Source organism: Pseudorasbora parva, chromosome 3 (assembly GCF_024679245.1).
Source record: "Pseudorasbora parva isolate DD20220531a chromosome 3, ASM2467924v1, whole genome shotgun sequence".
Lineage (NCBI taxonomy): Eukaryota > Metazoa > Chordata > Actinopteri > Cypriniformes > Gobionidae > Pseudorasbora > Pseudorasbora parva.
The window spans coordinates 25,142,435-25,159,005 of NC_090174.1; the positions used below are offsets into that span (position 1 = coordinate 25,142,435).

Consider the following 16,571-nt stretch of genomic DNA (forward strand, 5'->3'; position numbering starts at 1 on the left):
CAAATTTGTGTCCTCATAAACCACATAAACAGGCTCACACACACACACACACACACACACACACACACACACACACACACACACACACCTAAAATACAACAGGAAGAGGGCAAAAGGGAGGTTTGAGAGGCCAAGAGATTTGCTTCCTTTTGCTCAACTTTCTCACAGGCATTGTCGAGCTCTCCCAGACTTTTTGACGTCAGACAAACCATGAGTGTCACTTTCCCAGTTACACTGAATGGACATTGCCTATCTCAAATTCAGCTCCCACGACCAGCTGAAAGAAAACTCTTAAAAGTCTTAAAACATTCATCACGGTTACATTAACAGGCTTATAATTATTTGCATCCAGTCTCCATAACCTGTCTCATAGCTGTTCTTATGAACCTTCTATTCAACAAAGAATATTAAATCCTTAGTCAGAATCTTGAATATGTTTAGCAGCCATATCACCCTGTAGCCCTTGGTTCCCACTGAAGCTAAGCACGGTTTAGCCTGGTCAGTACATGAATGGGAGAGCTCCTGTGAAAAACAGGTTGTTGCTGGTAGAGGTGTTAGTGAGGCCAGCAGGGGGTGCTCACCCTGTGGTCTGTGTGGGTCCTAACGCCCCAGTATATAGTGATGGGGACACTATACTGTAACAAGCACCATCGTTCGGATGAGACATTAAACCGAGGTCCTGACTCTCTGTGGTCATTAAACTCTCGGATTCATTAAAAGTCCCAGGATGTTCTTCGGAAAAAGAGTAGGGTGTAACCCCGTATACTGGCCAAATTTGCCCATTGGTCTCCTCATCATCCCCATATTCTGACTGACTTCATCACCCTGTCTCCTCTCCACCATAAACTGGTGTGTGGTGGGCGTTTTGTGGTGAGCGCTTTGAACGGTATTGTGTGCTTTGCAGCAGAACTTTTCACCAGGTGCAACATGTTCCTGGGTCAACATCTTTGTTTATCCTGGAACAACATTTCAATCAACCAATCAGATTTGAGGGACAATTTTACAGTTTATCTCAAGGTTAGGCTTACAACCATGGTTAGGTGCTTTAACACCAATGTTATTTACCAATCATTTCCCTCTGAGTTTAATTATAGGGTTAGGTTTAGCGGTAGGAATATTGGGTTGGACTAAATTTAACGAAATATGTGGACCCAGGAATATGTCTAACTCTAACTAACGTGCATGATTTGCATTTGAGTGTTTGTCTGTTTTTAAATACAGTAAATATAACGTTGATGCAATTATAATCACAACATAATATGAACCTAAAGCATACACACCAAATCATCCTCATTTCCTAATTTAACTGCAGGTGGATGCTGTGGATTGAACTGCAGTCAACCATCAATAAAATACTAAACGTCAGGGTCAATAAAACAGGACTACTCAAAAACAAAATGTCATGAGTCATGAATCATTTTGTCCACCTGGATTCACGTAACCAGTTTCCAGAAATTTCACAGCATTATCTCATAAATATCTCCAATAATTATCGGTAATGCCTCTTAACTTACGTAATTATATGACACACTCAACTCGCTTCAGTCTCTTGCCATGTAGCTCCAAACAATGTAATCAGAAGAAATGTAAAGAAAAAAAAGTATTTTTGTCGAAAAATCAAGCATATCATAGGATAATTTTATTTTGAGCAATATACATCATTATGGGTGCATAATTAGAAGCTCTTTATGTTGCACATGCACCACATGTGTTTACATTCAAGTTTAAAAGCTATGGTAGCAAAACAGCTTGTTTATTTATAAGGGTCAGAGAAAGGGTGTAAAACTAAATTAAGCCAAAATATTATGACCAACTGCCCAATATTCTGTTGGCCATCCGCGTGCCACCAAACAGCTCTGACCCGCCAAGGGCTCTATAGGACCCCTGAAAGTGCCCTGTGGTATCTGGCACCAAGACGTTAGCAGCAGTTCCTTCAAGTATAGTTCAAACTTGTCGGTCCAGCACATTTCACAGATGCTCAATCAGATTGGAAGCTCGTTGTCATGTTTTTCAATAATGTGTGCAGTGTGGGAGGGTTGAAAGAGGTCACTGGAATCCGGGAATACCATGGCATTAAGGGGTGTTCCTGGTTTACAACAACATTTAGGTAGGTGGCAGGTGTCAAACTGACGCCACATGAATGGCCGCATTCAGAGATTCCAAGCAAAACTTTGCATAGAGCATTACTCTTGCTCAGCCAATTGTCGTCGCCTCACAGTGTATCCTGATGCCATCACTTCCCCAGGTAAAAGGCAAATCCACATGGGTAAACGGTTTATTGACTCTTCTTTCACTGCTCCAAGGATTACCTCTGATGCTTCCATTTGTAGAAGCTTTCGATAATAGACAGGAGTAATCATGGCCACTCTGACCAGTCTGCGGACACTTAGACCCATACGTTAGCAAGGTGTGAAGTACTGTGTGTTGTGACACATTTCTCCCATAAACATCATTAAAATGTTGTGAGAGTTGTACCACAGTAGACCTTCAATCGGTTCAGCCCAGACAGGAGATTGTCTGTTGCCCTTGTGCATCAAAAAGCCTTAGGCACCCAATCCCTGTCACAGATTTGTGGTTTGTTGCTCCTAGAACGACTGTCGGTAGGTTCTCCCCACTGCTGACCAGGAGCAACCCACAAGGCTTGCCCTTCCCGAGATGCTCTGATCCAGTCACCTGGCCATAACAATTTTGCCCTTGCCAAAGTCTTCCCATTTCTGCTGCAAACACCTACTACAAAACTGATTTTTCACTAAAGTATCTAATCTACTCGGTCAGAACCACATGAAATTACTTGAATGTCACCCAGCTTTTACAGAAAAAGCATTGATTTTAACACTTGTTCAATCAGAGCAATCCCATTCATTTACTTGACACACAAACTGCCCTATGTTGGCGAGGAAGGGCTTTAGAAAGTCACTGCATGCTGCATATTCCATGAAGTACGTTAAGTGAACCTAATATTCTAACCTTCAGATAAATAAGATACTGTTGGATCTCAATTCTCAGAGCTGAGCCGAAATGAGCGTGACTGATTTTTCAACCCGATCACATGTAAATGCGTATAAATAGTACGTGTGCAATGTCGTGGAATGTATACGCCAAAACTCATTTTGGTGTGCATATGATACGCTGTTTTTCGCATGCATATGATACGCACTTTATGGCGTGTATATGACGCGCTTGGGTAGGTTTAGGGTGGTGGGGTGGGGGGTTCGTATGTAATATATGCCATAAAGTGCGTATCATATGCACATGAAAAACAGCGTGGCATAAGCAAGCCAAAATGAGTTTTGCCGTACACATTCCACGACATTGCACACTCATACTATTTATACACATTTTCGTGAGATCCGCCTGGATTTTTGGACATCCTGACCTTTATCACTTCAATCTGGGAGATTCAGTCAGCACATAATTAAGGGGGTTTAATTTGATAGGGAAATTAGCAATATATTTTCTACACTGCCTTTTATAAATTGTCTTTGTGTGACAATACTTGCACTGGTGGCCATGTCTGTTAGCTTCTCCATATGTGTTTGTGTAGATCTCACACATGAGCTACATGCATGTGAATCTAAAGGTCGCCTTCCCGAAAAGCCTTTTATTGCTGCGGCTCGCTAGCTGATTACCCCTACTAATGTGTGTTATTGCAGCTCATAAGAACAGCCATATCTGTACTGACATATTGGGCCAGGTGAGCTAGTCTGGGTAAATTTCCACTAACTAGAGTTTTGAGTTGTCGTCCTGTCTTACCTACATGCTGTCACGCACTCAGGTAGTCAAGAGGAGGCAGGCTATTTGAAGATAAATATTGTTTGTTCTCTATGGCTGAAGGTGTGAAATGTTTTAAAGGGATAGTTCACCCAAAAATCAAAATTCTGTTGTCATTTACATAACCTCAAGTTGCTCAAAACCTGTATGAATTTCTTTGTTCTGCTGAACACAAAAAAAGATATTTTGAAGAATGTTTGTAATAATGCAGATAAAGCAACCATTCACTACTATAGTATTTTTTCCCTACTATGGTAGTGAATGGTTGTTCTATCTGCTTGGTTGCAAACATTTTGTGTTCAGAAGAACTCATTCAGGTTCGAAACAACATGAAGGTAAGTAAATGATGACATAATTTTCATTTTTGGGGGAGCTATCCCTTTAAGATGGGATCACAATACATTTTCTTATTCTGTATTTTTTACCGCATACACACTGTATTTATCTTATTTCTTATTCTGTATTTATCGTAGACTAAACTTCTGAAAAGTTCTGAAAATTCTGAAGTCAGATCAGTGATTAGGACAAGAATTTAAAACTATAGAAAGACTGTTGACTGAAATGTCAATGAAGTACAGCTTTTTTCATTTCACAATTACATTCAATTTAGACATTAAAGCAGCACTTGGTAACTTTTGCTCTCGGGGTCCCCCTACAGTTGGGAAAAAATAATGTCCTCAACTACTGTCGTAAGCTCTGTCATCCTACAACAGGGCATGCCATCGCGCATGCATTTGTTGACATGACATCCCTGATAGCCCTGAACTAGTAATGCGCGGGTCGTCTCATAACCCGCGGACCCCGTATGTCTATTTAATGGTTGCGGGTGCGGGGCGGGTTGTAAAAATATATACAGTAGTGCGGGGCGGGCCAAATAACTTCATAAAAGCGGCCTCGCGGGTTGGTGCAGCACTAACAGTTATACCTGAACACTGCAGGAGGAGTTCACATCCAGGTGTTCTTCTGGCGTCGCGTGTGAAATGTCTTCATTCCAGGTACAGTCAGTGGCATATGTTTCAGCATGTCATATGAATATAATTTCATGGGTTTTATTTTTTTCAAATGCCAAATAATCACGATGCTCACATTTACAAGCCAGCGTCATAGTAGTTTATTGGTTGCCGTTTTACAGAATCTATATGATACTTCAATTCAATGTTTGAGTGGTAGGTAATCACCATAACAAGCAGGACAGCATCGGTCGGGCACGCCTCCTTCAGCTCACGCCAACGAGCAAACGCTGGTCCAATGTTGATCCTCGTCCTGCCTTTAATCCCATCACTTTTTCGTTTCCTCTTATTGCTTTCCTCCAACAAAACCTTTTCTTTCTTATTTGTCTGTGCTGCTTCGGACATGACTAATCTGACAAACAAGTTGGGCTCGCATGTCCGAATTTAACTGAGCTTTTTACACTGTTAAAGACTTGGATTCCCATCCTAAACATAGACAAAGTTTCAAAAACTAATGTTGGACGTTTGATGGAGTATTTCTGTGTTAAAAATAATCCTTCCGGTTTCATACAAGTTTCGGAGAGTTTTTTTCGAGTATGGCTCGACTTGACGTTAATAGATCGGAAGGTCCTTGTATGGGTCGTACGGGCTCTTCTCCCGGTAGGGTGGGCGCGCGCGTGACTAGAGCGAGAGAGCAAATGCACGCCTGTAAACACTGCTCTCAAGCTGCAGATCCTGTCGATCCAGGCGCCGCGCTCCACTTTATTCCTATGGGTGACTTCAACGCTTCAGCACAGCATTCCGGGAAGGCAGCGCTGCATTTGACCCGATTTGAACGCAGAAATGACGGGAAGCTTCACAAAACATCGCTTCAGTCGCGACGCAAAAGTGGATCTCCACCGTTCACTGCTGTCAGGACTTCACCAAATCATACCAAAGAAGTGTGTTTTTGACGGAGCGGTCCCAGCGATAAAGGTTCGGTCCTGCTTTGGAAGCAGCCGGTGAGTAAGACTGCTTCAAATGTCTCTGCTGTTGGCTCGTCGCATGAGTAAACATCAGTAAACGACACGATCGCGTGCTTCGTCATTCAAATGCGCTAAGGGACTCTATTGTTGTTCTATGTACACTAGTCTGACGTGCAAAACCGTTTTGCTTGCTACTGCTAGGTTTAGTCGCATACAATAGTCCATAAACCGAATCATGTCCTCATAAACTGCACACAAATGTTGACAGGCCACTAATACAGTACATACCACAGAGACGGACGTCCTGCTGTTGCCGTTTCTTCTGTTCAATTTATTTCAGCCTCCGAATTTGATTCTGGATCATGATCTGTATTAGCTGAGATCGATAGCCATGAGTTTCTCCACGCTTGAGGACGTCACCGCTTTGCGCGCTTGTCATTCTTTAGCTCCGCCCACACGATACGCCTCCAGGCGCTCGGTTTTTTCCGGAAAGACTCGGTACAGCCCATATTTCTTTTATAAATATAATAAAACTAAAGACTTTTCGGAGATATGAAGGATGCAATACTACTCTATAGGTACACAAGATTGACATGAGATTGACTGAAACTGAGTGTTTCACTCCCCCTTTAAGGAAGTGTGGGTGTTGGTGGAAGTGACGTATATATGCCGTAAAGCAGTCAAGTTTTGTAATTCTTTTTGTTCTCGGGTTACTACTTTAAACTTTAACAAGTTTAAAAGTATGATTAAAAACGATACAGACCCCATCAAGTTATGGCAGACGTGTCATTCAACCTATTGTAGGTCGATTTATCATCACAAGAGTCTTGAAAATATATTATGAAGGTTGAAAAGTTCCCTAGTTCTGATTTAAGTGCAGCAATTACAATTTAACTCAATTCAGTTTTTACGCTCAGAATATGATAAATGCAATGAATCTAAATTTATATTAGATTAGAAACATGCAAAACAGAAGCATTTAGTGGTCTCAAAATTTCTGACCTCATTGTGTCACCAAAATGTCAATTTAAAGGAACAGTCCACCCAGAGCAAATCCTTTACCAAGTCTAGAGGATATTTATATTTTAACCTTTTAACATCCTTTAACAAAACATGAGTTTTCTTTTTCTGGGGGCTGAGGCTGTTGTCGGTACCGAACCTGCATGACGCATGACTTCTTGGGATGGCCAGACTGGAATTTTCCATTCAATGCCATTGAGGTAAAGAAAAGCAAAACAATTAACGGTTGACAGAATGCGACCAGGTTTTTCTAAGCCCTGTTAAGTAGAGCCATGTTTGTTTTATTCTTTTTCTATAAGTGAGCAGGACCAGTGGAAAATTCCCACTCCGATCCACAGGTATCAGACCACTGACTAAATGACCCTCCTCTTCTTTGTAGAGGGGTGGGTGCACAGGGATAGTTCGGTTGTCAGGGCTAGAACACTAGCCCATTTGGATGTGTTCGCCCAAGCTGCAATGACGCATTTCTTAGAAAATGATATCTGTCCCCCCACACCAAATCTAGATGGGTGCAAGCTGTGTGCATTTGAATGCAAAGGCTTGCTTAAGTTCTTGGGTTTCGCAACGTGCTTGATCTGAAAGAGATGCGTGCAAAAAGACACCTTCAACACCTGTTCATTAACACACAACTAACTTGAACCCGACTTGTCTATTTTAAAATCACTGTTTTCAATAGAAGTGACATGGGCGGTACTTTTTGTGTAATGTCTTTGTGTATTCAGGTTACATTACAACATCACTGACACACATGCAGAGGAAAGTACTTTAATGCTCGTGCTTTTGCACGACCACCTCGACAAGTTATTCAAAGCATGCACACAACATCCCCTTTGAGCAAGTTTAACACAACACCTGGGATTAAGCAACATTATACTGTACCTTAAAATGGCTTAAGGATAAGACTGTACCTTACTGTACCTTAAACTGGCTCAAAGACAACTAAACATCTTCACGGTAAACTAGGCCACATTACTCAGCAAAAAACGTCATGCTGATGTCATAGCTGTATCGTATTTCTTTGGAGCAGCGTCCTAGATCCTGATACTGATTCCCAAGCTAAAATTATAAGTGGAGTTCAGCCTCACCATCACATCATCAGTTAAAGTACTGAACGCAACACACACCAGACCAGTTTATTTGTATATTATTGGAACAACGTGGAGTTACATTTTAAACCAGAATGTATTTACATCCAGGCTTGATGGCCTAGGTGATCGACAAGAATAGGCATGTTGTTTATCATTAAAACATGCCTGACCAAATTACTGGAAAAGTTTGGTCTTACCTGGGTCCCTAAGCAGGCCATCATCATGTGTGTGAGGAGTTTGGCAGCGAACATGAGGAATCTGGAGCACAGCACATGAGACACAACGGCCAAGGCAAACCCTGCGGGTGAAAGACGGACATATACTATACAAGGTCTTGAGGACACAAGCAATGCATGATTTCTTGTCACATTACGGTGGGTTTTGCATCCTCTCAAGCATTTAGACAGGACTGTATAGTAAGTTACCTGAGATACAAATGAAGCCAGCAGCATAGAAGGCCTCGTTGAATGAAGCAAAACCTCCCGTCTCCGCATATGCTGTGTAGACGGACAGATGGGTACAGGCACACTCGACAAAATCCTGACTGTCGTCCACCACACGACAGAACTGACCATCAGACAGCCAGCTGGACAGGAGCAATCATACAAAAATGATCATAGCAAGCCACATTAAATCTGTATCAAAAAGAGACTTTTGTTTTGTTTTTGTCTCTTACTTTAATTTAAAGGTGAAGTATATAATTTCTATACCACTAGTGACACCACATCATAAGGTACAAAAAATGTGTTCTAAAAACGCTGAACTGACATGGGATTGATAAATTGTGGATAACTAATTCATGATTATTTCTAGTAAAAAGGGATATGCTCAGTTTGCTATTGGCTCAAGCTGTGAAATGATAATTTTATGATATTTTAAGATTAAGTTTGGGGAAACATAATTATTCTCTTTGAGGAAACACAGAAAGCTGTTAAATTGGACTGTCTGTTTATTTAAATTAAACTTATGCAACACATCAAATTATCATTCCAAACCAATTTTCGACAAAGTCCTAGCTATTAAGCTGTCACTAAGATAAGTTAGATGGAAATCCTTTAGCCGCTTTTTACATTACGAAGAATCACAATTGCATAATAAATGGTCCTGAAGTTGTCCCAAAGTTAATATTTAGAATATCTGTTATCTAATGCATGATTCTGAGAGCATTCTGTTCTACATCAGTCTGAGCCTGGAGAGAATTCAGGGACAAACTGTACAGCAGTCTAAATGCTGTGAAATGTCCTCTAGAATGGCTTCCTGGCCAAGAACACACCCTGTAGAACACACAGAATTTTCTCGGTCACATACACACACGCGCGCATGTCCTAAAGAATGAGGGAGACAGGCCTGAAAAGACTTTGTCATGGCATGTCACAAACCCTGACCCTTTAACTCCACTGTACTCACTGTCTGTCTCACTGAGGAGTGTGAAAAACATGGACAAGGTCAGAGCTTTACTGCCAGATGGTCTGTCAAGTTCACTTGGATGAGGATTTTTTATTTAAATAGGCATGCAATCTCAACTGTGTTTTCAAGTATAAGTAAAGAGGTGGTTTATCATTGCAGTATGCCATGTGTATAGCACATTTTTAAATAATAAAAGGTCTCATAACTTTTACAAAAATCAAAAGTTGTGTCAAGTACCACTTAATAAGAACAATATGCATCCGTTTATGTTTCATAATTACCTCTCGGCAGCCTGATTCCAAAGCAGGCACAGAGATTCGCGAGGTTTTCCTCGTCGATCTGGAGTGTGTATGCGGTAAACAACCTCTTGACCGTCAGCGAGAGGTTTAGAGCCTCTGCCATGAAGGCTGACTGAGAAAACCTGCAGCAAACATACATATAGATTATTCTAAATGGATTCCCCTATAAAAACATTCAGATTTTGTAGTCAGTTTCCCAATTTCAAGTGCAAATGAAATCTCTATAATCACTAAATGTCATATCCATGAGGAAACCACACTTGTAAAGGCACACAAACCCTCTAAAATCATAATTACACAATGAAAAAGAAAGGAAGACGACTTTAAATTTCCAACTCAACAGTGTCATCTGCTGGACACTTGCCTGAGCCTATTTGACAAAAGCTAGCAAAGTTTACTTTTGTTGAATCAAACTGTAAATCAAACAAATACCACTACACACTGTGTTGATATATTCAGGGATGCAGTGAAACACTCTTTTACCTTGTCATTTAATGCGCTGGCTTTTCTGTTGGTGAGGAACCAGTGCTCAGTGTAGTATTCTGTGAAGTGCACTTTACGGCAAGCGGACGGGGCCATGCTGCCGGCAGGAAGGGCTGGCACCTCTAGCAGGGTCTCAGGCAGAGTGAATTTGTCTGTGTTTTTGCCCGTAAATGTGTGGCCGTTGATCTTAGTGGGGTACCAGTGGTGAGCAGCTATGGTGAAATACGGGCAAGTATCCAGTATTGTTGTGCCTCTGAGGGGAGTATATATGCATTCAAAAATCATCTCAGGTAAAAACAAACAGAAAAAAGCCTATTAATGGCAATAACTATATCTCACCTCTTTTCTTCTGCTCCACACTCAATGTCTGTGAGCAGGCTGAATGCAAAACGCTCCGCTACTTCAGCGAGCTGGCTCAGTCCTCGAGTGTCCGCACGGTTGGGGTTCGCCATGGCGCACAGGAGGTCATAGGTCAAGCTGCGGCTGCTGTCTTTTAGAGGAGTCTGCTCAGCGTCATTCAGAATCTGTGAAGTGGTGTTAGGATAATTAAAATGTTTGAAAACTTGAACTTTACATTCAATAAAGTACAACATCAATTTTAGAAATCCAGTGATGATATAATACAGATTAACCGTAAGACAAAGCTTTGCTGCCAAGAATAGTGATTGTTTTACACAGTGGAGACTTGTGGCTGCACGTACAAACATTGTACTCCCTAGATAAAACATTTCAATGAACTTGAAGAACAAAAAAGCATTGTAAAAAAAGCTGTCTTAATTGATCTCTGGGGGCCAATATGTGGCCCCTCATTGTTCTTTAGACCGAAAGTAGACTGGCTGGATCCTGATATTCAAAAAAATCTCAAGATCTGGCTAACTTTAAACAAATTCTCACCTGTCTAAATCCAGATAAACATGTTTAAAATTAAGTGTATTTATATACACTAATGTTCAAAATGTTGCGGCCTGTAAGATTTTAATGTTTTTGAGAGAAGACACTTATGCTCACCAAGGCTGCATTTATTTGATTTAAAATAGTTTAAACAGTACAACTGTGAAATATTATTACAATTTAGAATAACTGTTTTCTGTTTTATTATACTATAAATTGTAATTTAATCCTGTGATAGTATAGCTGCATTTTGAGTAGTCATTCCTCCAGTCCCAAGTGTTACATGATCTTTTAGAAATTAATATAATATGCTAAAAGGATAATTGGTGCTCAATGTTATCAATGTTGAAAACAGTTGTGCTGTTTGCTTTTTTTTGTTGAAACACAGTACAGACACTATGAACTTTCTGTTCATCAAAGAATCCTGAAAATGTATCAGTCACATTTCATCAATTTGGTGCTTCCATGTGAATAAAACTATGCATTTACCTCAAAAAAAAAAGTATCTTACTGACCCCATTTTTTTTTAAACAGTAGTCTATTCTACATTTCAAAGTCTGGAGCTAAAGCAATGAAAAGTGATTTTATACTCCTTTGGCCCACCTTGACCCGCTTACCTTGCTATTTAAATGGGGATTTCCCATTTACTGCCATTGTTTTTAAATTAAACCAATGAACATGATAACAACCTTAAATTAAAAAAGTGCCACATCCTAATTCTAAAATAGAATGAAGATATAGATTTTAGTCAACTTTCCTTCTGAGTACGTCCTCAAAAATACCTTTTTTCCTTTCCACAGATTGAATTGAGCAAACTTTTGGGGACTTTTTTCAGAAATTTTGACCCTTGTAGGTCAAACACACACACTTCCCTCATATGCTTACCTTGCTTAGTGCATCTAACACTGCTGTTAGCTGCTCTGGAGTGATGTCCTTACTAACTTTATTGATAAGCCCCTGCAGGACCCGGTTGATGATGGTCTCATCCAGAGGCTGATGTAACTGGTCAAGAAGAGCCCATACTGCCTGAGCCTCCGAGTCCGAAACCAGGGTTACATTAGCCAGCCTGAATTCTGGGTGAACCCGTGCTCCACCGGTGGCATCTGACAGAACCACGCGGAACCGTTTGGGTGTTGGGTTGGAGGAACCCATGTTTGGCATGAGGGCCACGTCCAGACCGACACTTCTTTGCCCAATCTCAAAAGTCAGGGTGCCATCCGCTTTGACGAAGTCCTGTCCTGCCACAGCAGGCCAGATCAGATTAGGTCCAACAGATTCTGCTTTCGGAAGCTCCTGTGAGAGCAGATGACACACATTACACAATTAATACTCAGACATTTACTCCCAAACTTTAAAAGTAGCTGGACACATGGACACAGTTTGGAGAATTAAAACTTTAAATTTAGATATTTTAAATCTGCAGATAGATGATTATGTGTTCACTCAAGTGTGTAACATACTGGAAATTAAAAGGATTTCCTCATGCCTACAAGTGAAACAGTAGGCAATAAAAACTGAAAAATGGAGGAAAGGAAAGGGTGTGCCAGAGGGACAAAAAGTGAAAAAAGATGGAATGAGAAAGCATTCCCACAGACTGATGTATTTTGGGCGTAAAACCATATTCGACATGTCAAATCCTACTTCTCCAGATCCACCATATATATTGCCTTTGAAGTATCTTCTGGGAACTCAGTGGCCTAATTGCTCAGAGCTCTTATCTTCTCTACATTCATCATCTTAGCTCATGATTTTGACATCATCTCAGGCCTCTCATCGCTAATGAGGTCACATTATGTAATGGGGTCAGAGAGCGCCGTGAGGTGGGTAAGGTTATAGCTGGACATGTAACTGATCTTTGATTACAGATAATGAACAATTAATAAGACTAACTGGATTTTCAGCAAGAAACAAAGTAACACAGCATATAAGTCTGTAATGTAATATTTATTTTGAACACACATTAATCGAGGATACTGTATATGTATTCTCTATGCCTCCTTGCCTCTGGATCCTGCATATTATTGTGATTTTTGCATGTTTATTGATATTTTGGGAGAAGGTTCCTTTTTAAAATGAATCTCACCTGCATGCTGAACTTCACAGAGATAGCTGATGCTGTACTGGCATCCCTGTAGACCTGAAGACTGACGCTTGTGGCTCTGAGGGTGACCACAGGTAGTCTAGACCCCTGGGCAAAGTACACCAGTCCCCGTGGGTCATCACTCTCTAGCATGGTGACGTTGGCAAAACGGGCAGTTTGGTTTATGGTGGCACCCTCACCCACTTTATAGACCTCCACCAGAAACCACACCTCATACTCTGGGTCCTGCAATACACAGACCAAAAGACAAGGAGCAAGATGATCAGAGAAGCTGTTAAGGTGGATTCCTCTTAAGCACTGCATAACATCAAGAATAATCAAAATGGACAAGAAGTTCAGAAAGAGAAAACAAAACCATAACCAATAAATGATTAGGAAAAAACAAAATAAAACAAACCAAGCAAATGCAAAAACAAAAACAAAAGCAAGAGCAAAAGCAAAAGCAACAGCAAAAGCAAAAGCTCAAAACCTGAAAAATGTCATGCCATCAGTAAAATATGATTTAAATATACCTTGTCTTGCCGGACTTCCAACTTGAGGGCACATAGCACTTCTCCTTTCCTGCAGACGGATGTGCCGGAGGTCTCCTGCAGCTCTCTGGTCAGATTCACTCCATGACTGACCACTGAGTGAACTACAGTGCTGAACGTGACCCGCCAAAACACCAACACATCTTCAAATGCTCTGGAAGTGTGAATGTAAATCTACTGATTAACACTCATTTGCAGTATTGAAAGCACAGCATCATCTTAAACATCGATGATACCTGTTTTCCTGTCTTTGCAGAAAGAGTGTTGCCGTCCTGTTTTTTGAGTCCTCATCCAGGACCTGTCCCGACTGAGAGCTCAAACTGAAGCCAACTATACCATTCTGAAGATCACTCCCTGTTGGAGAGAAGCATTAGTAGCTGAGCTAAAATATGCATTACCGTTCAATAGATTGGAGGCATATTGTGATAAAGTTCATTATTTTCCATAATGTAATGATAAAAATTTAACTTTCATATATTTTAGATTCATTGCACACCAACTGAAATATTTCAGGTCTTTCATTGTTTTAATACTGATGATTTTGGCATACAGCTCATGAAAACCCAAAATTCCTATCTCAAAAAAATAGCATATTTCATCCGACCAATAAAAGAAAAGTGTTTTTCAAAAAAAGTCAACCTTCAAATAGTTATGTTCAGTTATGCACTCAATGCTTGGTCGGGAATCCTTTTGCAGAAATGACTGCTTCAATGCGGCGTGGCATGGAGGCGATCAGCCTGTGGCACTGCTGAGGTGTTATGGAGGCCCAGGATGCTTCGGTAGCGGCCTTAAGCTCATCCAGAGTGTTGGGTCTTGCGTCTCTCAACTTTCTCTTCACAATATCCCACAGATTCTCTATGGGGTTCAGGTCAGGAGAGTTGCCAGGCCAATTGAGCACAGTAATACCATGGTCAGTAAACCATTTACCAGTGGTTTTGGCACTGTGAGCAGGTGCCAGGTGTTGCTGAAAACAAAATCTTCATCTCCATAAAGCTTTTCAGCAGATGGAAGCATGAAGTGCTCCAAAATCTCCAGATAGCTAGCTGCATTGAAACTGCCCTTGATAAAACACAGTGGACCAACACCAGCAGCTGACATGGCACCCCAGACCATCACTGACTGTGGGTACTTGGCACTGGACTTCAGGCAATTTAGCATTTCCTTCTCCCCAGTCTTCATCCAGACTCTGGCACCTTGATTTCCGAATGACATGCAAAATTTGCTTTCATCTGAAAAAAGTACTTTGGACCACTGAGCAACAGTCGAGTGCTGCTTCTCTGTAGCCCAAAAGTGGCTTGACCTGGGGAATGCGGCACCTGTAGCCCATTTCCTGCACACAGCTGTGCACGGTGGCTCTGGATTCTCCACAATCTTCCTCAGGGTCCGGTCACCTCTTCTCGTGGTGCAGCGTTTTTTGCAACACTTTTTCCTTCCCACAGACTTCCCACTGAGGTGCCTTGATACAGAACTCTGGGAACAGCCTATTTGTTCAGAAATTTCTTTCTGTCTTACCCTCTCGGTTGAGGGTGTCAATGATGGCCTTCTGGACAGGGTCAGGTCGGCAGTCTTACCCATGATTGCGGTTTTGAGTAATGAACCAGGCTGGGAGTTTTTAAAAGCCTCAGGAATCTTTTGCAGGTGTTTAGATTTAATTAGTTGATTCAGATGATTAGGTTAATAGCTTGTTTTGAGAACCTTTTCATGATATTCTAATTTTTTGAGATAGGAATTTTGGGTTTTCATGAGCTCTATGCAAAAGTCATCAGTATTAAAACAATAAAAGACCTAAAAAGAATAAAAGAAAATATTTCAGTTGGTGTGCAATGAATCTAAAATATTTGAAAGTTTAATTTTTATCATAACATTGTGGAAAATAATGAACTTTATCACAATATGCTATTTTATATATATATATATATATATATATATATATATATATATATATATATATATATATATATATATATATATATATATATATATATATATATATATATATATATATATATATATACTGTATATTTCACACATAAACAAATTCACACCAAAAAATATGTTTATAAATTTTGTGGTGGAGCCAGTAAAACTTTTGGCAGGAAAAGCAGAAAACAGAACAATGAGACAAAAAATCCTTATTGTTGATCCTTGTAATAACAGTAAGGTTCTCACCCAGGATAATGATTTTGGCAAAGGAAGTGAATCCCAGTTCATCTGGCACGCTGACAATCTGAGCTCCACCTTTTGCCTCGCTGAGGTAGATAAAAAACGCCTCCTGTCCCTCCGGCTCCTGATCATTCAGTATCAGAACACTGACCTCCACCTCGTTCTGTCCCTCAAACAACGTAACAGTTTGAGTCTCCAAGGCAAAGTCCTCTCCTTCCAAAGCCCATGTGCCATTATGCTCCTGATGAAACTGAGCTGCATCCCCCTCTGGGCTTCTGAGTCCTGCATAAGCCCTGATTTTGGCACTCACCACTCCTGTGAGCCCTGCTGACCTCCGTACTCTTAGTGCAAGCTTCTGTTGGGGCTCACCTCCCTGATTGTCTTCAGATATGCGTATCATCGCTGGTCCTATGCTCAAAAATCCACTAACAACATCGTTAGCGTGAATGGTAACTGTAGCCACACTATTCTGAAACACAATGCGAGGCTGAGCTGTGACTGAAGGCAAACTGGCGCTGAGAACACGCACGCTGGTTAAGTTCACATAAAAATTCTCATCTGGTTCAGCTAGGGAATCATCTAGAATGGACAGTCGAATGGCAGCAGATGTTTGGCGGGAATCGAACAGAAGCTGCCCGTCTGCTACTGCTGCAAAGTCTATATCAGGTTGGGCCGTGCCAGGCCATGTCTTGTAGGAGACGCTGGAACGGTTACTGCGGAAGCCGTAGAGGCGCTGGACGTAGAGGGTGATGGTCTGCACGTCCTCCTCAATGACCAGCTGCCGAGAATCAGGATGAAACTGATACAATCCTAACGGCTCCACCTCAGCTACTGTGTAACCAGTCCTGAACGCATAACATACACATCAAACCATTCGGATACCAATGAGAATTTGAGGATTTT

At 41.0% G+C, this 16,571-nt stretch overlaps 1 protein-coding gene across 1 annotated transcript in view; it reads right to left on the reverse strand.

Moving 5' to 3' along the window:
• The window catches only part of adgrv1 (adhesion G protein-coupled receptor V1), a 195,036-nt gene that overhangs the window by 85,546 nt on the left and 92,919 nt on the right, over positions 1 to 16,571 (reverse strand). Inside the window, exons 74-83 of the mRNA XM_067438222.1 lie at positions 15,675 to 16,513; positions 13,742 to 13,859; positions 13,488 to 13,659; positions 12,958 to 13,200; positions 11,760 to 12,167; positions 10,323 to 10,507; positions 9,984 to 10,236; positions 9,483 to 9,622; positions 8,220 to 8,380; positions 7,992 to 8,092 (exon numbers count right to left, since the gene is read on the reverse strand). Coding sequence (XP_067294323.1) covers positions 7,992 to 8,092; positions 8,220 to 8,380; positions 9,483 to 9,622; positions 9,984 to 10,236; positions 10,323 to 10,507; positions 11,760 to 12,167; positions 12,958 to 13,200; positions 13,488 to 13,659; positions 13,742 to 13,859; positions 15,675 to 16,513 — 2,620 coding nt within the window. The remainder of the gene's footprint in view (positions 1 to 7,991; positions 8,093 to 8,219; positions 8,381 to 9,482; positions 9,623 to 9,983; positions 10,237 to 10,322; positions 10,508 to 11,759; positions 12,168 to 12,957; positions 13,201 to 13,487; positions 13,660 to 13,741; positions 13,860 to 15,674; positions 16,514 to 16,571) is intronic.